The sequence below is a fragment of the Scyliorhinus canicula genome, chromosome 7 (assembly GCF_902713615.1).
Source record: "Scyliorhinus canicula chromosome 7, sScyCan1.1, whole genome shotgun sequence".
NCBI lineage: Eukaryota > Metazoa > Chordata > Chondrichthyes > Carcharhiniformes > Scyliorhinidae > Scyliorhinus > Scyliorhinus canicula.
The window spans coordinates 123,029,903-123,054,900 of NC_052152.1; the positions used below are offsets into that span (position 1 = coordinate 123,029,903).

The window sequence follows — 24,998 nt, forward strand, 5'->3', positions numbered from 1 at the left end:
CCCCCCCCCCGCCCTAGCAGGCCCCCCTCCACCCCCGGCCTGCATCGGGGAACGGCAGCCCACGGTCGCGCATCTCTGGGTCCTACCTCCTCTCTCTCCCTCATCAGCCACGGTCCCAGTTTCATGAATTTTAAAAGCACAAGTGAACCCTGCCGTCGGGAATTCGCCCCAATGGTGGCAGGGAATCACAGAGGCCCCGGAGAATACCAGGTCAGGCCTGCTAGTGATATGTGAACGGCGTTTACTGTACATCGGACTGGAATGCATTGACGTCGCTGTCGAGGCACCGGAGAATTGCGGTTTGGAGTGGAACCGGTGTCCGCCATGATTTTGTCGTCAAAACTGATTCTGCACCCAATCACGTTTCCCAGTTCCGGCGTCAGCCGACGTAGAATCCTGCTCGGTATGTTTTCAGGAAACAGTTAGATACAGTACTTAGGGCAAATGGGATCAAAGGATATGGGGGAAAGCAGGATTCGGCAAATGAATTTGATGTTCAGCCAAGATCATATTGAGTGGCGGGCGGAGCAGGCTCGATGGGCAGAATAATATTAATAATAATGATCTTTATTAGTGTCAGAAGTAGGCTTACATAAATGCTGCAATAAAGTTACTGTGAAAAAATCCCCTAGTCGTCACATTCCGGCGCCTGTTTGTGTACACAATTATTGAACATTCCGGCGCCTGTTCGTCCAACTTATCGAACAGCATGTCTTTCGGAACTTGTGGGAGGAAACCCACGCAGACACAGGGGGAACTTGCAGACTCTGCACAGACAGTGGCCCAAACCGGGAATCAAACCTGGGTCCTTGGCACTGTGAAGCAACACAGCTAACCACTGTGCTACCATGCTGCCTCCTCATGCTTTTATACATTTCTAGGTCTATCTCCTTTTCAAGAGTGACAGTAGACCTCTCATAAAGGATTTCCAGCTAAAATGCACCAAACCTCACTGAAGGACTGGCGTCTTAGTCCATGAAGTGAGAGAGTGGAATGGGCCTGTATGCTGGACTGTGCCGAGGAATGTGAGGCTATCCATGTGAAGGACAAAAAACTCTAACATGCAAGGTACATGCAGTAGCAAGATTTACCTTGACTGGGGTGTCCACAATGATGGATCGCAGACTTGTACTAAAGCCATCTTGGACTGTGACTTGTCTCTGCGATTGAAGCACCTGGAATGGTTGCTACTCAGCACTCAAAGCGTGGGTGAGGCATTCTCAGTGAGTGGAGTCCAAAGTAACCTGGAAACATCTCAGATGACAAAACTGTCAAAGGTATGGAATTTACTATGAGTGAGGGTGATTGGACGGGGGTGAAGAGGGGTGCAGGAATACAATGTTGCCTGATTATAATGTATAGTGGTGCCATATCGAGAGGCCAAATGGTGTTCTCATGTTGTTCCTTCCTGTGGACCCATCTACCTGCTTCTGCCTGAAAGAGCCCTTTAGGAGGAGGTGTAAGGGTGCATTCCTGCCACATTTAGATTTTATATTTCTTTCACATTTCCATGCAGGTGATCTTTGTGAGGGCATGGGTCAAATCACAATTCTGCTTACAAATGCCTGAGGTGGCAATTTGTTTTTTGAGCTGGCCCCCATCTGCACCATTCTCATCATTAGAGCAGACATCTTACTCCCCCATGTCTCCCTCAACCTTTGTAACATGAGCTCAGGAAGGAGCTGTGCTCTGAAAGCTAGTGATTCAAAACAAACCTGTTGGACTTTAATCTGGTGTGTTGTAAGACTTCTTACTGTGCCCCCCAGTCCAACACCAGCATCTCCATACCTTTGTAACACGAGATTATGCAGGGTGCAGCAGGCCATGATCCAGGACACTGTCTGTAGGGAGACCCGCCTGAGTGGTGAAAACATCCAGAAGGCCTATTGTCTGCTCAGTCAGAGACCTGGTGGAGGAATGTGCAGCACATAGCTCTCCTCAGCAGCACTCTGTGAATGGTGAACACGTGTCATCAGCTAGATCTTCTGGAGATATCACTTTGTCCCTAATTGCCCAGGTCCCCCAAAAAACTGTGGCACCACGGAGTCACAAGGCAGGATTGTAAGATCTCCCTGACAATGGGCAGCATTGTGGATAGCACAATTGCTTCACAGCTCCAGGGTCCCAGGTTCGATTCCGGCTTGGGTCACTGACTGTGCGGAGTCTGCACATCCTCCCTGTGTGTGCGTGGGTTTCCTCCGGGTGCTCCGGTTTCCTCCCACAGTCCAAAAATGTGCAGGTTAGGTGTATTGGCCATGCTAAATTGCCCTTAGTGTCCAAAATTGCCCTTAGTGTTGGGTGGGCTACTGGGTTATGGGGATAGGGTGGAGGTGTTGACCTTGGGTAGGGTGCTCTTTCCAGGAGCCGGTGCAGACTCGATGGGCCGAATGGCCTCCTTCTGCACTGTAAATTCTATGATAAATTCTATGATTATAAACTTCAATCTAGTCACCCCCTCGCTCTTCTAAACTCTAGTGGATACAAGGCCAGTTTATCCAACCTTTCCTCATAAGATAATGGACTGAATTCTCCGGTCCCCCAGCCGTGTATTTCTTGACAGTAAGTGAACCATTCGCTGGCAGTGGGATTCTATACTTCCGTCGCCTGTCCATGGGATTTTTCATCGAAGCCACCGCACGCCGCTGGGAAACCCACGGATGGCAGTGAGCTGTCGATGGGAACAGAGAATCACAATGGCCAGAGAATTATGACCAAGTTGTCAAGTTAATATGTAAAGAACATAAAAAATAATAGCAGTGAGCCATAAAGCTGAGCGGCACCACATCCCTCCCCCAGTAACTCTGGAGAAGAGAATTGCAAACTTTGAAGACCTTCACAAATCTTTTCTCATTCCAGTCGTAAGGGGAAACATCCTCTTAACATCTATCCTGCATAACCTCCTACATACATTTTGATACGGTTACTGTGAAGAACAAAAGCTTGTACAGTTTTGTGTAGATTAGTCCCCTTTGCTCTACGATTGGTTCTGGTGGGACATAAGAAACTTTATTTATCCCCTTCCTTCACTGATGAGGGAAGGTGTAAGTGGGAAAAGCTTGGGAAATAAAATCACATAAAATATTTTATCTACCTTGTGGAACACATGTTTTTTCATCAATTCCAAGTGCATAACCGTCTACACAGGAGCACTTGACACGGTATCGATGAACCCGGCAATAGTGCTGGCATCCTCCATTGTCCAGTTTGCATAGCTTTGGGATATCTGGAAGGCACCAGAAATGAATCAAAAATGAATCATGGAGCAGACATAACGAGACACTTAACTCTGGGTGGGGTTATTTTCAGGGTGGGTGTTGGGAGTGAATGAGGTTCAGTTGGAAACTTGCCCAGTAATTTACAAATCAGGGGTGGAAAATGGTCGCACCCGCTTTCTGGTGCAGTGCATCACCGCTGGCAGTGGGATTCTCCGTCCCGGCAGCTGGCCAACGGAGTTTCCCATTGTGGGCACCCCCATGTCGTCGGGAAATCCGCAGGCATGAGTGATCTGCCGGTGAAATAGGGGATCTTGCCAGTGGAGAATCTACAGGCCACATTAGCTGCAGAGCTTTCACTCAACTGCAGATCTGCCCACTTCCAACCAGTCGTAGCAGGAAGTGACACGAGGGCCCCAGCTCACTGTGGATGTGCCATATGCTCACAACTTGCCATAAGCTCCTTGTGTGCGTCCTGTGCTTATTATGTGGGCAATTTTGGTCACTGTGAGAACTTTGCAATGTGACCAAGCCTGCTGAGGTTTAGGAGAGCCCCGACAAAGTAAGTTTTAAATGGTGCATTAAGGTTCAGTGTGGACTCTGTGGTGAACCACTGTACACCTGTATTAGGGGATGTAAGGTAGGACCTATATTACAGGTTCGACAGTCGCCCCTGCCGGCTGGCTCCACCCAGTAGGAGGAGTATAAATATGCGTGTCCTCCATTCATCTGCCATTTCGCCAGCTGCAGCAGGAGGCCACGCATCTGACTGCAATAAAGCCACAGTTGTACCCAATCTGAGTCTTTGTGCAATTGATCGTGCATCAGACTAAAGAGCAGGAAGATGGTCCTCTGGATTCCACAAGGGCACCTTCCTCACAGACGTACTTTCCACCAGTGCAAGTGCGCTGACTGCACACTCCTCCAGAGACCCCTGCTCCCCCACCCCAACCTCACATTTACCTTGTAAATAAATTTGTTTTCAATGTTTTCTCTCTCGTGGATCTTACCAATTTCACAGTTGGTGCCTTTGTAACCTTGCTTGCAGAGGCACTCATACTTTCCAACACCATCACGACAGGAGCCACCATGCCTGCAAGGATTGGATTCACACTGATTCCCATCTGTGAGGCAGAGGAATAACATTCAGCCAAAATGCATTTGTGCAATTCACCTCTGTGATTATCAGATTCCCTCAGGATGGGAGTGTTTTCAGAATGTCATTCCACAATCAATTTAAAAGACAAGAGGAACTCCAAATATGAAACACTTGCAATGACTTTTACTTCAGAACAAAGGAGCTAGTTTTGGATTCAAGCCCCCCAAATTGTGTTGTGACAGCAATTTGCATGTCTAGCTTGTTATGTATCAGAGTAACACCATTGGCTGATATAATGGAACCGGAGATCAAAAAACCATAATGTTTAGAATCGCAGGACCATGAATTAGTTTCAACAAAAAAAGCTAAAATCTTTATTAAAGATGGAAACGTTGGATGATAATACATACCCCTTTACTCCCCCCTCAGCTTTACAATTACACACCAATTTAAAGATCAAAATGGATTACAAAGTACATCTTAATCAGGGCGGCATGGTGGCACAGTGGTTAGCACTGCTGCTCACAACCCTGAGGACTCATTATCCCTGTGCCTGCGTGGGTCTCCCTCCTACAACCTAAAGATGTGCAGGATAGGTGAATTGGCCACTTTAAATTGCCCCTAATTGGAAAAAGAATTGGGTACTCTAAATTTCTTAAATAAAATCTTAATCTACAATGGTCGCAGGTCGCGTCAACACAAAAAATCTCTTTTAAGCACACAACATGACTGTGGTCAAATACACGCACTCTGAACCCAAATTTTGTCCACAGAATCCCTCCAAATGATGATCACATGAGAGTTTCCAAACTCCGCTCCCACACACTTTAAAATCTTCTCTCATAATAATGCTTTCCCTCAGCAGTTTGGATTCTGAAATCTAGATCAGGATTTCTAAATGACACTTTTAAAAATAAATTTAGAGTACCCAATTCTTTTTGGGAGGGTGTCCCAAGCTCCCCCTGTCAATACTGCCACCTGGACCCATGCCCTTGTTGCAGAGCATGGTGTCAATCCCTCTGTCTATACTGTCTCCTACTACCACTACATTCCTTTATTGCTCACCCCACTTGAATAGCTTCCTGTATCACGGTGCAATGGTCAGTTAGCTTATCTACCCTGCAGCCTCCACACTCATCCAAACAAGCTGAAAAAACTACAAATCTTTTGGACAATATTAAAGTCAGAGACTCCTGAAGTCTCTTAAGTAACACACAGGCACACTCTCCTGTCCCTGACCACTAACCAAATCAGAAGACACTATCCTCAGAGGTGTGACTGTCTCCTGGTGCGTCACAGTGTCTGTAATTCACCTTCCTGCCCACTCCCCATAACCCTTCATCCCGCTACTAATTAAAAACCTATCTATCTCCTCCTTTAATTTGTTTAACATTCCGGCATCCACTGCACTATGAGGTAGAGAATTCCTCAGGTTTACAACCCTTAGAGTGAAGTAATTCCTCCTCATTTCTATTTTGAATCTTCCACCTCTTAGCCAGAAACTATGGCCTCTCATCGTAGAATGTCCAACATGGAGATACATCTGCTTTCCGTCTACCCTGTCAGTCATCTTTCGCATCTTATATACCTCAATTAGATCTCTCATTCTTAGTAACTCCAGAAAGTATAGGCCGAAACTGCTTAATCTCTCTTCATGAGGCAAGTCCTTCATCCCTGAAATCAATCTAGTCAACTTTTTCTGAGCCTTCTCTGCATCCTTCAGGAAGTAAGAAGACACAAACTGATGTGGTCTCATCAATGCCCTATAGGTTGCATGTGGACACCCAGATCCCTTTGCATTATAGCATTTTGAAGTTTCTCTCCATTGAGATAATAAGTTGTCTTTTTATTCCTCTGACCAAAATGGATAACCTCACACTTAACCACATTGGGCGGAATGGTAGCACAGTGGTTAGCACTGTTGCTTCACAGCTCCAGGGTCCCAGGTTCGATTCCCGGCTTGGGTCTGTGTGGAGTCTGAACGTTCTCCCCGTGTCTGTGTGGGTTTCCTCCGGGTGCTTCCGTTTCCTCCCATGTTCCAAAGATGTGCAGGTTCGGTGGAATGGCCATCTAAATTGCCCTTAGTGTCCAAAAGGATAGGTGGGGTTACTGGGTTACGGCGATAGGGTAGATATATGGACTTAAGTAGGGAGCTCTTTCCAAGGGCCAGTGCAGGCTTGATGGGCAAAATGGCCTGCTTCTGCACTGTAAATTCAATGATTCTATGATTAAGTCCCATGAGCCAAATTCTGGCCTACTCACCTAACCTATCCATATCCATTTGTCAATGTCTTGGTTTCTCATTGCAACTTGTTTTCTCTCCTATTTTGTTGTCATCTGCAAATTTGGCTACAGTACATTCTATCCCTGCATCCAAGTCATTAATATAGATTGTAAATAGTAAGGGCCCAAGGATTACACCCTGTGGCACATCAAGAGTGTGCCAACAGGGGCAGCACGGTGGCCTAGTGGTTAGCACAACCGCCTCACGGCGCTGAGGTCCCAGGTTCGATCCCGGCTCTGGGTCACTGTCCGTGTGGAGTTTGCACATTCTCCCCGTGTCTGCGTGGGTTTCGCCCCCGCAACCCAAAAACGTGCAAGCTAGGTGGATTGGCCACGCTAAATTGCCCCATAATTGGAAAAATGATTGGGTACACTAAATTTATAAAAAAAAAGAGTGTGCCAACAGCTTTCCAACCATAAAAAGACCTATTTATCCTGACTCTGTGCTTTCTGTTGGTTATTCAATCCTCCATCCAGGTGCTCTTTCCAATCCCACCATCATGTACCTGGTCCTTAGCTCTGTAACTTACAGTACTTACGATCCAAATCCAAATACGTTTGAAAAGAGTTCAGGTTCTAAATGAGTACTTTGCATGAATGTTCACCAAAGAGAAGGGCTTTGTGGAAGTTAATTCTTGGGTAGGGTGTGAGGACACTCTGGGGAATGTTGACATTGAAAAGAAGGAGGTATTTCTGGTGACCACATGTGTTTAGGACGTGTGTCCAACTGCAACTACGGGCTAACCGCATTTCGGAGCTGGAGCTGAGGGTGGATCCGCTGTGGAGCATCCATGATGCTGAACAGGTTGTGGATAGCATATTCAGTGAGGTGGTCATACTGCAGGTGAGGACTGAGCAGGCCGAAAGGGCATGGGTGACCACCAGGTAGAGTAGTGGAAGGCAGGTAGTGTAGGAGTCCCCTGTAGCCATCCCCCTTTCTAACAGTTATATCATTTTAGATACTGTTGGGGAGATGACTGTGTTGGGGAAAACAGTGGCAGCCAACTTCATGGCACCATGGATGCACAAGAGGGGAGGTGGAAGAATTTCAGGGCTATCGTGGTAGTGGATTCAATTGTAAGGGGAACAGACAAGCATTTCTTTGGCCTCAAAAGAGACTTCAGGAAGGTATGTTGCTTCCATAGTGCCAGGGTCAAGGATGTCACTGAATGGCTGCAGGGAATACTGAAGGGGGAGGCCAAACAGAAAGATAGTGTCATACATATTGGTACCAATGGTATAGGCAGGAAAAGGGATGAGGTCCTGGATGCAGAATTTAGGGAGCTAGGAAGTAGATTCAAAAACAGGACCCAGAAGGTAATAATCTCTGGATTACTTCCTTGCCACATGCTAGTGATGTAGAAATAGGAGGTTAGTCCAGTCAAATATGTGGCTAGAGAGGTGCTGCAGGAGGGAGGGCTTTCAATTTCTGGGACATTGGGACCATTTATGGGGATGGTGGGACCTGTACAAGGTGGACAGGTTGCACCTGAACCAAAATGGGACCAGCGTTCTTGCAGGGAGGTTTGCTAGTGCTGTTGGGGAAGTTTTAAACTAACTTGGCAGGGACCTGGGATCCTGAGAGAAGGTTCAGCAGGGATGGATGCACAGTCAAAATTAGGGGAGACATCAAGTGAGCCAGGAAGGCATAGAATGTCTAGACCAGTTAAGTTACCATGAAGTTTGGCAAGATTGGATGGTATTTATTTTAGTGCGAGGAGTCTGACGAACAAGGCAGATATTCATCAGAGCACAAATTAAAACATGGGAATATGATGTAATTCTTGTTACTGAGACATTGTTGAGAGAGGGGCAGGATTGGCAGCTCAATATTCCAGGATATGGAATCTTCAGGGAAGGGAAGGGACAGGGAAGGAGGTAAAAGAGGAGGTGGTGTCTTAATTTTGATCAGGGAATCAATCACAGCAGGGTGAAGGGATGCCATCTTAGTAGGCTCTGCATCTGAGGTGATATAGATAGAACTTAAAATCCAAAAAGAAGCAATCACATTGGGGGAGTGTTCTATAGACCTCAAACAGTCCTGGAGAAATAGAGCAGAGCTGTAGGCAAATGTCAGAGACCTGGTGGTTACTTGGAGTATAGTGTTCAATTCTGGTCGACACACTACCAGAATCTTTAGAGAGGGTGCAGAAGAGATTTAGTAGGATGTTGCCTGGTATAGACAGAGAAATACAGCACAGAACAGGCCCTTCGGCCCACAATGTTGTGCCGAACTTCTGTCCTAGGTTAATCATAGAATTTTTGACACTAAAGGCAATTTTCCATGGCCAATCCACCCAACCTGCACATCTTTGGACTGTGGGAGGAAACCGGAGTACCCGGAGGAAACTCACACACACGGGGAGGATGTGCAGACTCCACACAGACAGTGACCCAAGTCGAAATCGAACTTGGGACCCTGGAGCTGTGAAGCAATTCTGCTATCCACAATGCTACCGTGCTGCCCTTAAGAAGAAATTAATCTACACTCCATTATTCTACCCTAATCCATGTACCTATCCAATAGACGCTTGAAGGTCCCTAACGTTTCCGACTCAACTACTTCCACAGGCAGTGCATTCCATGCTCCCACTACTCTCTGGGTAAAGAACCTACCTCTGACATCCCCTCTATATCTTCCACCATTTATCTTAAATTTATGTCCCCTTGTAATGGTGTGTTCCACCCGGGGAAAAAGTATCTGACTGTCTACTCTATCTATTCCCCTGATCATCTTATAAACCTCTATCAAGTCGCCCCTCATCCTTCTCCGTTCTAATGAGAAAAGGCCTAGCACCCTCAACCTTTCCTTGTATGACCTACTCTCCATTCCAGGCAACATCCTGGTAAACCTCCTTTGCACCTTTTCCAAAGCTTCCACATCCTTCCTAAAATGAGGCGGCCAGAACTGCACACAGTACTCCAAATGTGGCCTGACCAAGGTTTTGTACAGCTGCGTCATCACCTCACGGCTCTTAAATTCAATCCCTCTGCTAATGAACGCTAGCACACCTTCTTCACAGCTCTATCCACTTGAGTGGCAACTTTCAAAGATCTATGAACATAGACCCCAAGATCTCTCTGCTCCTCCACATTGCCAAGAACCCTACCGTTAACCCTGTATTCCGCATTCATATTTGTCCTTCCAAAATGGACAACCTCACACTTGTCAGGGTTAAACTCCATCTGCCACTTCTCAGCCCAGCTCTGCATCCTATCTGTGCCGACAATAGCCCTCCTCACTATCCACAACTCCACCAATCTTCGTATCATCTGCAAATTTACTGACCCACCCTTCAACTCCCTCATCCAAGTCATTAATGAAAATCACAAACAGCAGAGGACCCAGAACTGATCCCTGCGGTACGCCACTGATAACTGGGCTCCAGGCTGAATATTTGCCATCCACCACCACTCTCTGTTAGCCAGTTTGTCATCCAACTGGCCAAATTTCCCACTATCCCATGCCTCCTTACTTTCTGCACAAGCCTACAATGGGGAACCTTATCAAATGCCTTACTAAAATCCATGTACACTACATCCACTGCTTTACCTTCATCCACATGCTTGATCACCTCCTCAAAGAAGTAAGGCAAGACCTATCCCTCACAAATCCGTGCTGACTATCCCTAATCAAGCAGTGTCTTTCCAGATGCTCAGAAATCCTATCCCTCAGTACCCTTTCCATTACTTTGCCTACCACCGAAGTAAGACTAACTGGCCTGTAATTCCCAGGGTTATCCCTATTCCCTTTTTTGAACAGGGGCACGACATTCGGCACTCTCCAATCCTCTGGTACCACCCCTGTTGACAGCGAGGACGAAAAGATCATTGCTAACGGCGCTTCAATTTCATTTCTTGCTTCCCATAGAATCCTTCGATATATCCCGTCAGGCCCGGGGGACTTGTCTATCCTCAAGTTTTTCAAAACGCGCAACACATCTTCCTTCCTGACAAGTATCTCCTCAAGCTTATCAGTCTGTTTCACACTGTCCTCTCCAACAATATGGCCCCTCTCGTTTGTAAATACTGAAGAAAAATACTTGTTCAAGACCTCTCCTATCTCTTCAGACTCAATACACAATCTCCCACTACTGTCGTTGATCGGACCTACCCTCACTCTAGTCATTCTCATATTTCTCACATATGTGTAAAAGGCCTTGGGGTTTTCCTTGATCCTACCTGCCAAAGATTTTTCATGCCCTCTCTCAGCTCTCCTAATCACTTTCTTCAGTTCCCTTCTGGCTATCTTGTATCCCTCCAGCGCCCTGTCTGAACCTTGTTTCTTCAGCCTTACATAAGTCTCCTTCTTCCTCTTAACAAGACATTCAACCTCTCTTGTCAACCATGGTTCCCTCACTCGACCATCTTTCCCCTGCCTGACAGGGACATACATATCAAAGACACGCAGTACCTGTTCCTTGAACAAGTTCCACATTTCACTTGTGTCCTTCCCTAACAGCCTCTGTTCCCAACTTCTGCACTTCAATTCTTGTCTGACAGCATTGTATTTGCCCTTCCCCCAATTGTAAACCTTGCCCTGTTGCACGCACCTATCCCTCTCCATAACTAAAGTGAAAGTCACAGAATTGTGGTCACTACCTCCAAAATGCTCCCCAACTAACAAATCTATCACCTGCCCTGGTTCATTACCAAGTACTAAATCCAATATGGCCTCCACTCTGGTCGGACAATCTACATACTGTGTTAGAAAAGCTTCCTGGACACACTGCACAAACACTACCCCATCCAAACTATTTGATCTAAAGTGTTTCCACTCAATGTTTGGGAAGTTGAAGTCACCCATGACTACTACCCTGTGACTTCTGCACCTTTCCAAAATCTGTTTCCGAATCTGTCCTCTACATCTCTGCTGCTATTGGGGGGGCCTATAGAAAACTCCCAACAAGGTGACTGCTCCTTTCCTATTTCTGACTTCAATCCATATTACCTCAGTAGGCAGATCCCCCTTGAACTGCCTTTCTGCAGCTGTTATACTATATCTAATTAACAATGACACCCCCCACCTCTTTTACCATCCTCCCTAATCTTGTTGAAACATCTATAACCAGGGACCTCCAACAACCATTTCTGCCCCTCTTCTATCCAAGTTCCCGTGATGGCCACCACATCGTAATCCCAAGTACGATCCATGCCTTAAGTTCACCCACCTTATTCCTGATGCTTCTTGCATTAAAGTATACACACTTCAACCCATCTCCTTGCCTGCAAGTACTCTCCTTTGTCAGTGTTACCTTCCCCACTGCATCACTACGTGCTTTGGCGTCCTGAATATCGGCTTCCTTAGTTGCTGGACTACAAATCCGGTTCCCATTCCCCTGCCAAATTAGTTTAAACCTCCCGAAGAGTACTAGAAAACCTCCCTCCCAGGATATTGGTGCCCCTCTGGTTCAGATGCAACCCGTCCTGCTTGTACAGGTCCCACCTTCCCCAGAATGCGCTCCAATTATCCAAATATCTGAAGCCCTCCCTCCTACACCATTCCTGCAGCCACGTGTTCAACTGCACTCTCTCCCTATTCCTAGCCTCGCTATCACGTGGCACCAGCAACAAACCAGAGATGACAACTCTGTCTGTCCTGGCCTTTAACTTCCAGCCTAACTCCCTAAACTTGTTTATTGCCTCCACACCCTTTTCCCTACCTATGTCATTGGTACCAATGTGCACCACGACTTCTGGCTGCTCACACTCCCCTTCAGGATCCTGAAGACACGATCCAAGACATCCCTGGCCCTGGCACCCGGGAGGCAACATACCTTTCGGGAGTCTCGCTCGCGACCACAGAATCTCCTATCTATTCCCCTAACCATTGAATCTCCTATTACTATTGCTTTTCTATGCTCCCCCCTTCCCTTCTGAGCCCCAGAGCCAGACTCAGTGCCAGAGACCTGGCCGCTGGGGACTTCCCCCGCTAGGTCATCCCCCCCCAACAGCATCCAAAACGGTATACTTGTTTTGAAGGGGAACGTCCACGAGGGATCCCTGCACTGTCTGCCTGTTAGTTTTCTTTCCCCTGACTGTAACCCAGCTACTCTTGTCCAGTACCTTGGGTGTGGCTACCTCCCTGTAACTCTTCTCGATAACCCTCTCTGCCTCCCGGATGATCCGAAGTTCATCCAGCTCCAGCTCCAGTTCCTTAACATGGTCTCTGAGGAGCTGGCGTTGGGTGCACTTCCCGCAGGTATAGTCAACGTGGACACCAGTGGTATCCCTCACCACCCACATCCTACAGGAGGAGCATGCAACTGCCCTAGCCTCCATCCCCTCTTACTTTACAGAATTAGCTGCCCCGTGGACCAACTGGACCTCCGCCCTCCGACTCTGCTTCCAGTCAGCTGTACTCTAAACTCTTGGCTCCCTTCACGCTCTTTGATGAATATAGGAAATGAAATGTAAGGAGCACCTTACTCCCTCCTCACCTAACTCCCTCAGTCACCAAACTCTCACTGTAGCACTCAAATGCAATAAGGTCAGCACTCCCTCAGTCACCAAACTCTCACTGCAGCACTCAAATGCACCAAGCTCAGCACTCCCTCAGTCACCAAACTCTCACTGCAGCACTCAAATGCAACAAGCTCAGCACTCGGTATGGAGGCCAATAGCTACGAGGAGAGGTTGAATAAATTTGGTTTGTTCTCACTGGAATGAAGAAGGTTGAGGGGCGACCTGATAGAAGTCTACAAAATTATGAGGGCATAGACAGAGTGGATAGTCAGAGGCTTTTTCCCAGGGTAGAGGGGGCAATTACTAGGGGGCATAGGTTTAAGGTCTGAGGGGCAAGGTTTAGAGGGGATATAAGGGGAAGTAGATTTAGGACTGAGTTTAGGAGGAACTTCTTCACCCAAAGGGTTGTGAATCTATGGAATTCCTTGCCCAGTGAAGCAGTAGAGGCTCCTTCATTAAATGTTTTTAAGATAAAGATAGATAGTTTTTTGAAGAATAAAGGGATTAAGGGTTATGGTGTTCGGTCCGGAAAGTGGAGCTGAGTCCACAACAGATCAGCCATGATCTCATTGAATGGCGGAGCAGGCTCGAGGGGCCAGATGGCCTACTCCTGCTCATAGTTCTTATGTTCTTATGTAACTGGGACAACGTGGAATTCATGAGGCGCATGCTGGGTAAATTTCCGGACTTGGAATCACACAATCTGATTATGGGGGGTGACTTTAACACAGTCATTGACCCTGTATTGGACCGGTCAAACCTCAGGTCGGGGAAGCGACCAGCAGCAGCTAAAGAACTGAGGGGATTCATGGAACAGGTGGGGAGCGCAGACCTGTGGAGATTCGCCCAACTGAGGGCGAAGGAATTCTCTTTCTTTTCCCATGTCCACAAAGTTTACTCCCGTATAGATTTCTTTGTGATGAGCAGGGCGTTAATCCCGAGGGTGGAGAGGACAGAATACTCGTCCACTGCAGTCTCCGACCATGCTCCACACTGGGTGGATTTGTGTCTTGGGGAGGAGAGAGGTCAGCCCCCACAATGGAGGCCAGATGTGGGGCTGCTGGCAGACAATGAGGTTTGTGGGTGGATAAGGAGGAACATTAAAAATTCCCTGGAAACTAATGATACGGGGGAGGTAGCGGCGTCCACGGTGTGGGAGGCCCTGAAGGCAGTTATCAGAGGGGAGTTAACCTCTATCAGATCCCATAGAGAGAAGAAAGAAAGAGCGGAGAGAGAAAGGCTAGTCGAGGAGATACTCAGAGTAGACAGGAGTTACGCGGAGACCCCCGAGACGGGGCTACTGAAAGAGCGCCAGAGGCTGCAGGCGGAATTCGGCTGCTGACCACTGGGAAGCCGGTAGCACAGCTGAGGAAGGCCAAAGGGGCTGTCTACGAGGTAGGGGGAGAAAGCGAGTAGAATGCTGGCACACCAACTTCGCAAGAGGGAGGCGGCCAGGGAAATTGGAGAAATACGGGATAAGGAGGGCAACACGGTCATGGACCAGAGGGGGTGAACAAAGTCTTAGAGCGTTCTACGGTAAATTGTATGAGTCAGAGCCCCCGCTGGGAGGGGAGGGGATGAAGCAATTCATGGACCAACTGAGGTTCCCAAAGGTGGAAGAGGATCAGGTGGAGGGACTGGGAGCCCCAATAGAGCTGGAGGAGATGGTAAAGGGTCTGAATAAAAACAATTAAAAAAAGAAAAAATACTTGGACTTCAGCAAGGCTTTTGATAGGGTCCCACATGGGAGACTGAGCGGGAAGGTAAGAGCCCATGGGATCTAAGGAAATTTGGCAAATTGAATCCAGAATTGGCTGAGTGGCAGGAAGCAGAGGGTAATGATCGAGGGGTGTTTTTCTGACTGGAAGCCTGTGTCCAGTGGGGTCCCACAGGGATCAGTGTTGGGCCCTTGCTGTTTGTGGTTTATATAAATGATGTCGATATGAATGTAGGAGGGTTGATCAGGAAGTTTGCGGATGACACAAAAATAGGTGGCGTGGTAAATAGTGAGGAGGATAGCCCTCGATTACAGGAGGATATAGGCGGGCTGGTCAGATGCGCTGATGAGTGGAAAATGGAATTCAATCCGGATAAATGTGAGGTGATGCACTTGGGCAGGACAAACAAGGTAAGGGAATATATGATAAACGGCAGGGCCCTGGGAAGCACTGAGGATCAGACTCAAAGTGGAACTAAAAGGCACTTGGTCTGTCTGTATGTGGATACAGTGGTTAAGGCATTTGGTGTACTTGCCTTTATTTAGAGTTTAAGGGCAGGGAGGTTATGCGGGATCTGTATAAAAATTTGCACAATAGCCACAGTGGTTAACACTGTTGCTTCATTTAAGAAGTATTTAGATGTGCACTTGCGATCCCAGGCCACACACGGCTACGGGCCAAGTGCTGGGAAATGGGATTAGAATGGTTAAGTGGTTGTTTTTGACCGGTGCAGATGTAATGGGCCGAAGGGCCTTTTCTGTGCTGTATGATTCTTTGACTCCATGACTAATGTGCATACTCCACACAGACAGTCACCCAAGGCCGTAATCGAACCTGGGTGTCTGGTGCTGTGAGGCAGCAGTGCTCACAACTGTGCACCATGTTTCCATCAGATGGGAAATGGTAACTGTCATGAGAGTGTCACTTTAAGAAATGATAGTCTGCTAAAGTTACTGCAGTGATGTCAGAGTGTGGGTGGAGCTGAGCTCTGGCTCTGCCTTTTAGTTCCACTTTGAGAAAAGCTTGGGTGTGTCTGTGTTTTTTTAGTTTTGTTTCAGTGTTGGAGCTGCAGCCAGCCAAAGAACGTGTAATGTTGTTTCTCTCTGCCACGTAAAGACTATCTCTTGATCATTTGGTGAATTCAGAGTGATAACTATTCTCAGTAGTCAATGTAAACCTGATGTGCTTCTGTTCAAAGTTTTTTAAAGTCTTATGGATGTTAAAAGGAAAGCTTAAAGGATTACTTAGTGTTGTATTCTTTGGGGGTTGTATTTGAATTAATGGTTGCTAAGATGTTCACTGTATGTTTCAAAAAGGTTAACTTGAGTTAATAGAATAAACATTATTTTGTTTAAAAAATACTTTTCCATTTCTGCTGTGCCACACCTGTAGAGTGAGCCGTGTGCTCCCCATACCACAATCTATTAATAGTTGTGGGTCAGGTGAACTCCATGATACACTTTGGGGTTCTCTAAACCCTGGCCCATAACAGTAACCTAGATGAAGAATGTATTCATATTTTTGGGATAATTTCTTAGAAAGCATGTTTTGGAGCCAGACCTGGTATTGTGCAAAGAGATGGGATTAATTAATGATTTCATAGTGAAGGTTGTGTTGTTCCTCGTGTCTTAATAAAGCTCGCAGTCTCAAGTGTGGAGAAGATGCTTTATTGTGGGTTTGTTCAGTTTCCAGAGCTCGACCTAGAACTACCTTCCAGTGCTAACTACCAGCTTTGCCTGCTGTGTCCTGCTTATCAGCCCGCCTGCTGTGAAGAGTGTCTTCCACTTCCTGTCCTCATCTATTTATATGGCTCTCCCGTGCTCCCTCTAGTGGTCGCTCAGTTGTGTTGCATCTGGTTAACTTGTGATCACCACATCCCCCTTTTTCTCTTAACATATTTTCTGAACATCGTTAAAGAAAATTGTACATCCTGTCCCAGTGTATTTATAGCTCTCCCGCTCGTGTTTGCTCTGTTGTTTTGTATCTGGTCAATCTACGATCACCACATCCCCCTTTTTCTCATTACATAGTTTCTGTACATCATTAAAGAAATTTTACACAAAACAGTAACTTATGATATGCGTATCTATACAAGTGATGATGCTATTGCCTTAGTTAACAAAGCCAATGTATTTATATGTCCAATCTTAATAAAAACATTTATGAGTCCAAACTTGATGAATTTGTTCAGAGCTTTTTTTTTTTCTTTTTGTTGTTGATGACGTGGTGATATTGATATTGCAAGTCCGCTGTTAATGTTGTTGGTGTTCCTTGTTATCTTAAGTACCCAATGCGTCATCCCGAGGTGTCTGCATGGTCACATCACTGATGTTGACTGGCATGGACTTTTTTTTTTTTTTTTCTGTGCTTGTGGTGTTGATTTATTGTCTCATCCGCCTTGGATGCTGGTGTGCTTGCTCGTTCTGGAGCAGACGTGTGTTTATGCGATTCGTCGTCATCCCATGACATGTTTGTAGTCTTGTCATCGTTTTGCCATGCGCTGTGGCATTGTCCGTCATGTGCCAAGTAGTTCCATTGTGTACAAGTCGTTGTTTCATTGCTGTTGTTTCTGTCGTTCTTGTTTTTGTTGTTTTCGTTGCCGTACTTGTCGCTGTTTTTGTCGTTTCCGTCTTTGGTGTTGGCACTGTCGTTGTTCCTGACTTTGTTGTTCTCGTTGCCGGTCTTGGTGCTGTCTTTGTCGTTTCTGTCTTTGGTGTTGTCGCTATCTTTGTTCCTGACTTTGTTGTGTTTGTTGCCATTCTTGTTGTTTCTGTCCCTGTCGTTGTCGCTATCTTTGTGCCTGACGTTGTTGTTTGTCTTGTTGCGCTTCATGTTGCTTTTATTCTTGCTGTTGTCATTCTCGTTTCTGCTGTGCTTCTTGCTATCGTTGTTTGTCTTGTCGCGCTTCATGTCGCTTTTCTTCTTGCTGTTGTCATTCTCGTTTCTGCTGTGCTTCTTGCTATTGTTGTTTGTCTTGTCGCGCTTCATGTTGCTTTTCTTCTTGCTGTTGTTCTTGTTTCTGCTGTGCTTCTTGCTATTGTTGTTGGTCTTGTCGCGCTTCATGTTGTTTTTGTTCTTGCTGTGTTTCTTTTGACTTTTGTTTTTCTTGTTATACTCTGTGAGTGTCCCGAGTGGATAATTTGAGTCATTGAGCATTCCGTCTTGCGAGTGGTGCGAATGATCTGATGTTGCATCGGTGCAGGTGACATCAATCAGTTGTGGAGAATTGGATTCCGCATCTTTGCTTTCTTGGTGCTCGTCTTCCGGAGTCAAAGTCTTCTTGATTACATTTGACGCGGTGTCTGTGGACTCTCGGCGCTCCTCTTCTGGAGTCCAAATCTGCATGATTTCAGCTGACGTGGTTTCTCTAGACTCTTGGTGCTCCGCTTCTGGAGTTAAAATCTTCATGATTTCTGTTGATGTGATCTCACTGGACTCCAGGTGCTCCTCTTCTGGAGTCAAAATCTGCATGGTGTCTTTTTGTTTGATGTCTCTGGACTCCAGGTGCTCCTCTTCTGGAGTCAGAATCTGCATGGTTACTTTCGGCATTGTCTCTGTGGACTCCAGGTGCTCCTCTTCTGGAGTCAAAATCTGCATGTTTTCTTTCGGCATCGTCTCTCTGGACTGTTGGGTGGCCCGACTCTGTGCTTCTGTACAGACAAGCTGAGAACTGTCAGTCTCACTGTGATCCTGTATGTCGAGTGCGAGCACCTTGTCACTGTTTTCGCTCTGTGCTTCGGTACAGACAAGCTGAGAACTGTCAGTCTCACTGTGATCCTGTACGTTGAGTGTGATCACCTTGTCACTGTCTTCGCATGCAGTGGGCAGAGGTGCATTGTCTTCTTCTTGTTCCTGTGAGCGTGTTGGACTTTCATAGTCTGCTTTTTCTTCTTGTTCCTGTGAGCGTGTTGGACTTTCATAGTCTGCTTTTTCTTCTTGTTCCTGTGAGCGTGTTGGACTTTCATAGTCCGCTCTTTCTTCTTGTTCCTGTGAGCTTGGTAGACTTTCATAGTCTGCTTGCGGTTGCTCAGGTACAGCGGGTTTACCTTCATGGTCTTGTTCATGCTTGGTGTCCGCCCGGGAGTGTTTGCTTGCATCCCTGTTGGCGTCTTTCATCACCCGCACTGTGGAGCCTGTCATCGCTCGCTCCGTGGAGTCTTCCTGTGCTCTCTGTGTGGCGTCGTCTTCGTCTTGGGTGTTGCTGTCATCCAATGTATCGACGAGCTGCCATGGCACCATGGTGTTGGATTCATCCACCATGAGTAGAGTCGTGTTGAGCTTTGCAACGGTGTCGCTGATGCTGTGATCAGCATGTCCAAATAACTCCTCCATGTCTGAGTAGTATTCTTTGAAACCCATTTCATCTTTGTTGGCTTCTTCTACCACGAGTTGATTCGTGTTGAACTTTGCGACCGTGTCGCTGATGCTGTGATAAGCATATCCGACTGACTCAGCTGTGTCTGAGTAGTATTCTCCGAAAACCAAATCATCCTGGTTGGATTCTTCTACCACGAGTTGATTCGTGTTGAACTTTGCGACCGTGTCGCTGATGCTGTGATAAGCATGTCCGACTGACTCAGCCATGTCTGAGTAGTATTCTTTGAAAACCAAATCATCTTGGTTGGATTCATCTACCACGAGTTGGTTCGTGTTGTGCTTTGCGACCGTGTCGCTGATGCTGTGATAAGCATATCCGACTGACCCAGTCAGGTCTGAGAGGTAATCGTCGAAAAACAAATCATCTTTTGTTGTTTCGGAATTCTTTTTGTTCGCTTCACTGTGTGTGGTGAAGGCAGCTTTTTCCAAGGTTTTGTGCAAGTTGTTTTTCACTGTTGGTTTAAGTTCAGGCGTTTTTCTGTGTTCTGAGGCAAGAAAATTTGGTTTTACCACTTTAAGTGTCTTGTTTTCAATTTTCGGGCATTTCCCTTTTAAGTGGGCGTGGTCAGGATTCTCAGACGTCACGCGTAGGAACGACTTGCACATGCGCAAATCGGCTTTCTTTCCTTGTGCGGTTCGGTGTCCATTGCGCATGCGCGTCTTGCGCATGCGCATGACGGTCCGCGACGAAGACTTTTTTTGACTGCGCATGCGCGGCTTGCGCATGCGCATAACGATCGGCGCCGCGATCTTTTGTAAACTGCGCATGCGCGACTTCCGGTTCCGGCGCACGCGCGACTTCCGGTTCCGGCGCATGCGCAACTTCCGGTTCCGGCGCATGCGCAGACGCGATTTGTAGTTCTTTGCTTACCAGAGACTGCAAAATGTGCTCCGACGCCATTTTATCGCGGATTTCAGCGTTTTTTCTTTCTAAAAGTTGTAAGTTACCTTTTCTTTCCGATCTGGACTGGATTTCAGCGTTTTGGCTTTGTGAAAAATTCATGTTATTTCTTCTTTTTGATCTGTACTGTGCATTCGCAATTTCCTGATCTTTTTGTGATTTTTTAAGTCTTGCATCACTCAGTCTCTGTGCAGGTTGGACTGTGAGCATGCCTTGCTGTTCAAATTTCTCACAGTACCCTTCAAATTTGTTTAGTAACGTTTGTAAGCTGTTCCTGTCTTCACCTTTTGAGTGTTTAAATCCATTATACACTTTCTTATTGACAGGCCCTTCGATGAGAATTGCTATTTTAATTTTGTCTGAGGCGTCTGCTACATCATTAGCTATGAGATAAAAATCGAACATTTGTTTGAACCTTTTCCAGACATTTCTTACATTACCAGTCGTGTCCAGCTGAGGTGGGTATCCATGCCACATCCTCGAATTAGCGATGTCTTCCCCAGTCAAATGTCCAGTAGGAGATTTCCATGCCATTTTGTGCTTTCTGTATCTGCAGCTGAGTTGTCCTGTCGTAAGCGTCTGAAATCACTCCTAGGTACCATGTGTTGTTCCTCGTGTCTTAATAAAGCTCGCAGTCTCAAGTGTGGAGAAGATGCTTTATTGTGGGTTTGTTCAGTTTCCAGAGCTCGACCTAGAACTACCTTCCAGTGCTAACTACCAGCTTTGCCTGCTGTGTCCTGCTTATCAGCCCGCCTGCTGTGAAGAGTGTCTTCCACTTCCTGTCCTCATCTATTTATATGGCTCTCCCGTGCTCCCTCTAGTGGTCGCTCAGTTGTGTTGCATCTGGTTAACTTGTGATCACCACAAAGGTGTACGTATGTAGCACCGAGCACAGAATAATTGAATTTTGCATTCAGTGTGAGGGAAAGAGACGTGGGTCTGAGACTATACGTTGCATTTTAGATCAGCTTTCTTGCAAGTGAACCCTCGGAAAGCAACGGGTCCTGATGGAGTCCCTGGCCGTGCACTCAGATCCTGCATAGACCAACTGGTGGGTGTGTTTGCGGACATCTTCAACCTCTCCCTACTCCATTTCAATGTTCACGCCTGCTTCAAGAAGACCACCACCATACCGGTGCCAAAGAAGAACCAGACAACGTGCCTCAATGACTACCACCCGGTGGCCTTGACGTCTATCATTCTGAAGTGCTTCGAGAGGTTGGGGGTCATGAGACACATCAACTCCATACTCCCAGAATGCCTCATCCACCAATTTGCACACTGCCACAACTGATCCACAGCAGATGCCATCTCCCTGGCCCTACACTCATCCCTAGAACATCTTGACAATGACTCCTACGTCAGCTCCTACTCATTGACTACAGTACTGCCTTCAACACCATAGTCCCAGCCAAGCTCATACCAAATCTCCAAAACCCAGGACTTTGCTCCTCTCTCTGCAACTGGATCCTCAATTTCCTGACCCATAGACTACAATCAGTAAGAATAAACAACATAACCTCCTCCATGATAGTCATTAATATCGCGACCCCCTACAATACTCCCGAGACACACATTACCGTGTGGCAACATTTGGCTCCCATTCCGTCTACAGGTTTGCTGATGACACGACCGTAGTGGGTCGGATCTCAAACAATAATGAGTCAGAATACAGGAGGGAGACAGAGAATCTAGTGGAGTGGTGCAACGACAACAATCTCTCCCTCAATGTCAGCAAAACTAAAGAGCTCGGCATTGATTTCATGAAGCAAAGTATCAGACACACCTCTATCTGCATCAATGCTGCCGAGGTGGAGATAGTTGACAGCTTCCTGGTCCACCCACGTCGAAGCTACGAACAAGAAAGCACAACAGCACCTATACTTCCTCAGGCAGCCAAGGAAATTCGGCATGTCCACGTTGACTCTGACCAATTTTTAACAGATGAGCCACAGAAAGCATCCTACCTGACTGCATTGCAGCATGGTATGGCAACTGCTCAGCCCAAGACCATAAGAAACTACAGTGAGTCTTGAACAGAGCCCAGTCCATTATGCGAACCCGCCTCCCATTCTTTGACTCTGTCTACGCCTCCCGTTGCCTTGGGAAAGCGGGCAGCATAATCAAAGGTCCCTCCCACCTGGGTTATTATCTCTTCCAACTTCTTCCATGGGGCAGGAGATAGAAAAGTCTGAGAACATGCACTAACATGTTCAAAGAGACTTTGAATTCAGAAACTGACCATGAATCGTGAAAGTCAGTTAAAACTGGCGGAGATAAAGAGAAACATACAGTCTGAGGATAGTGATGGGAATAGTGAGAAAGAGTGTCATTGTCGAAGGCTTGGTGAGAATCTATTTAAATATGTCCAAGCATAGCCAAGGTTTGATGAGAAGGATTTAGAAGCCTTTTTCATTTCATTTGAGAAGGTAGCTAAACAAATGAAATGGCCACAGGATATGTGGGTATTACTGATTCAAACAAAGTTGGTGGGTAGAGCTAGTGAAGTATTTGCATCACTACCGGAGGAGGTATCTGGGACATATGAGGAGGTGAAAAAATCCATCTTAGGTGCATATGAACGAGTGTCTGAAGCCTAGAGACAAAAATTTGGAAATTTAAGGAAAGAACCTGGTCAAACATACATAGAGTTTGAAAGGATCAAACAGAGTCATTTTGATGGGTGGATAAAGGCTTTGAAAATAGACCAAACGTATCACGCTCTTAGAGAAATTATAATTTTGGAGGAGTTTAAAAATTCAATTCTGATGTAGTGAGAACTTATGTGGCAGAGCAGAGGGTTAAAACTGTGAGATTAGCAGCAGAAATGGCAGATGATTATGAAATAGTTCATAAATCAAAGCTTGGTTTCCGACATCAGTTTCAGCTTGTGAGGGATAGAAACTGGGGAAAGGAGAAATACTCAAGTGGTAAAGGTAAAGGGGATCTGATGGGAGATAATAAGGAGAGTGTACCTCAGATTAAAAAAGAAATCCAGGAGGGTGGAAGAAGAATGAAAAGTTTCAGATGTTTTTACTGTAATAAACTAGGCTATGTAAAGTCACAGTGTTGGTGGTTGAGGAAAAGCAATGGGAAGGCTGATGTAGTAAAGCAGAATAAGCCAGTAGGGTTTGTTAAAGTGATAAAGGAAAGCCAAATTGATGCAAAGGAGGTGCAAAAGAATGTACAGCCTGATCAACAGGTGATTGATAAGAAGGTGCCAGATCTCTTTAAAGAATTTACTTGTGTGGGTAAAGTTTACTCATGTGTACCAGGAGGAGTAGGTGAAGAAGTCAGAATTTTAAGAGATACGGGAGCTAGTCAATCTTGGATGGTAAGAGATGAGGAGTTATGTAGTTTGGGAGGAATATTGCCAGAAAAGGTGGTAATATGTGGAATTCAGGGTGAGAAGAGTGGTGTTCCATTACTTAAGGTGAGGTTGGAAAGTCCAGTGAAGAGTAGTGAAGTTGTAGTAGGAGTAATAGAGAAACTATCTTGTCCAGGAATACAGTTTATTTTGGGTAATGATGTAGCTGGATCACAGATGGGAGTGATGCCTACGGTGGTTGATAAGCCAGTGGAAAATCAAACAACTGAATTGTTGAAGGATGAATATCCTGGGATTTTTCCTGATTGTGTAGTAACAAGGTCACAAAGTCACAGGTTAAGACAAGTGGAGAAAACAAAGAGGGAAGATAAAGTTGAGGTTGAATTATCAAGAACAATTTTTGATCAGATGGTTGGAAAAGAACAAGAGCAGGTGGAGGATGAAGCGGAGTTACAACAGAAAGATATAGAAATAAAACAGATGTATCAGAAAGCATACACGGAAGAGGAATCTGAGTGTATACCAGAATGTTATTACCTTAAAAATGATGTCTTGATGAGAAAATGGAGACCTTTACATATGCAGGCAGATGAAAAGTGGGCAGATGTTCATCAAGTGGTATTGCCGGTAGGGTATAGAAAGAGATGCTGCAAGTTGCGCATGAGGTAGCAGTGGGAGGTCATTTGGGAGTAAGGAAAACTCAAGCTAAAATCCAAAAATATTTTTATTGTCCTGGACTACATAAAGATGTAATTAAATTTTGTCCATCATGTCACACATGTCAACTGACAGGGAAACCTCAAGCAGTGATAAAACCAGTGCCCATAATACCCATTCCAGCATTTGAGGAACCTTTTACAAGGGTCTTAATTGATTACATCGGACCACTTCCTAAAACGAAAAGTGGGAATCAATCTCTTTTTAAAAATCTTTTATTGGCATTTTCAAAGTTCATAAATAGTTATGTACAATGTTGGCTATGTTTATTTATTGTCTTGTCCTTCTCTTGATTTACACTATTTACATTCTGCCGCCCTCTGGCTCGGTGTGTGGTCCCTGCCTGCCAAATCCCCCTCGTGTCCCCCCTGGTCAGTTTTTCAGGGGTGGGGTGTTTCCTTCCCTTTCTCTCCCCTTCCTCCCCCCCTTTCTTTTGTGTCTTTTCAGGCTTTTCTCTACACTCTCATCCCCGCCACCCCCGCTGTGCATTCCCATTGTTACCCCCCATCTTTATTTTTATTTTTCCTCTCCCTTTTCTTTCTATCCTACCCGTTTCCCCATCTTACTCATTGTTGCTGACCACGAACAAGTTCTGGAACAGGTCGACAAACTGCCCCCATGTGTTTAAGAAATCTTCCTCTGACCCTCGGATGACGTACTTAATCTTCTCCAGGTGGAGAAATTCCAAAAGGTCAGCGAGCTAGTCTGCAGCTTTGGGTGGTGCTGCTGAACCCCAGCCGAGCAGGATTCTCCGGCGGCGATTAAAATTTAGAACAGTACAGCACAGAACAGACCCTTCGGCCCTCGATATTGTGCCGAGCAATGATCACCCTACTCAAACTCACATATCCACCCTATACCCGTAACCCAACAACTCCCCCTTAACCTTACTTTTTAG

At 46.1% G+C, this 24,998-nt stretch overlaps 1 protein-coding gene across 1 annotated transcript in view; it reads right to left on the minus strand.

Annotated features, from left to right (window-relative positions):
- LOC119969341 (coagulation factor X-like) overlaps positions 1 to 24,998 on the minus strand; it is a 172,330-nt gene that overhangs the window by 52,286 nt on the left and 95,046 nt on the right. The window contains exons 4-5 of the mRNA XM_038802863.1: positions 4,223 to 4,336; positions 3,092 to 3,223 (exon numbers count right to left, since the gene is read on the minus strand). Of these exons, the coding sequence (XP_038658791.1) occupies positions 3,092 to 3,223; positions 4,223 to 4,336 (246 nt within the window). The remainder of the gene's footprint in view (positions 1 to 3,091; positions 3,224 to 4,222; positions 4,337 to 24,998) is intronic.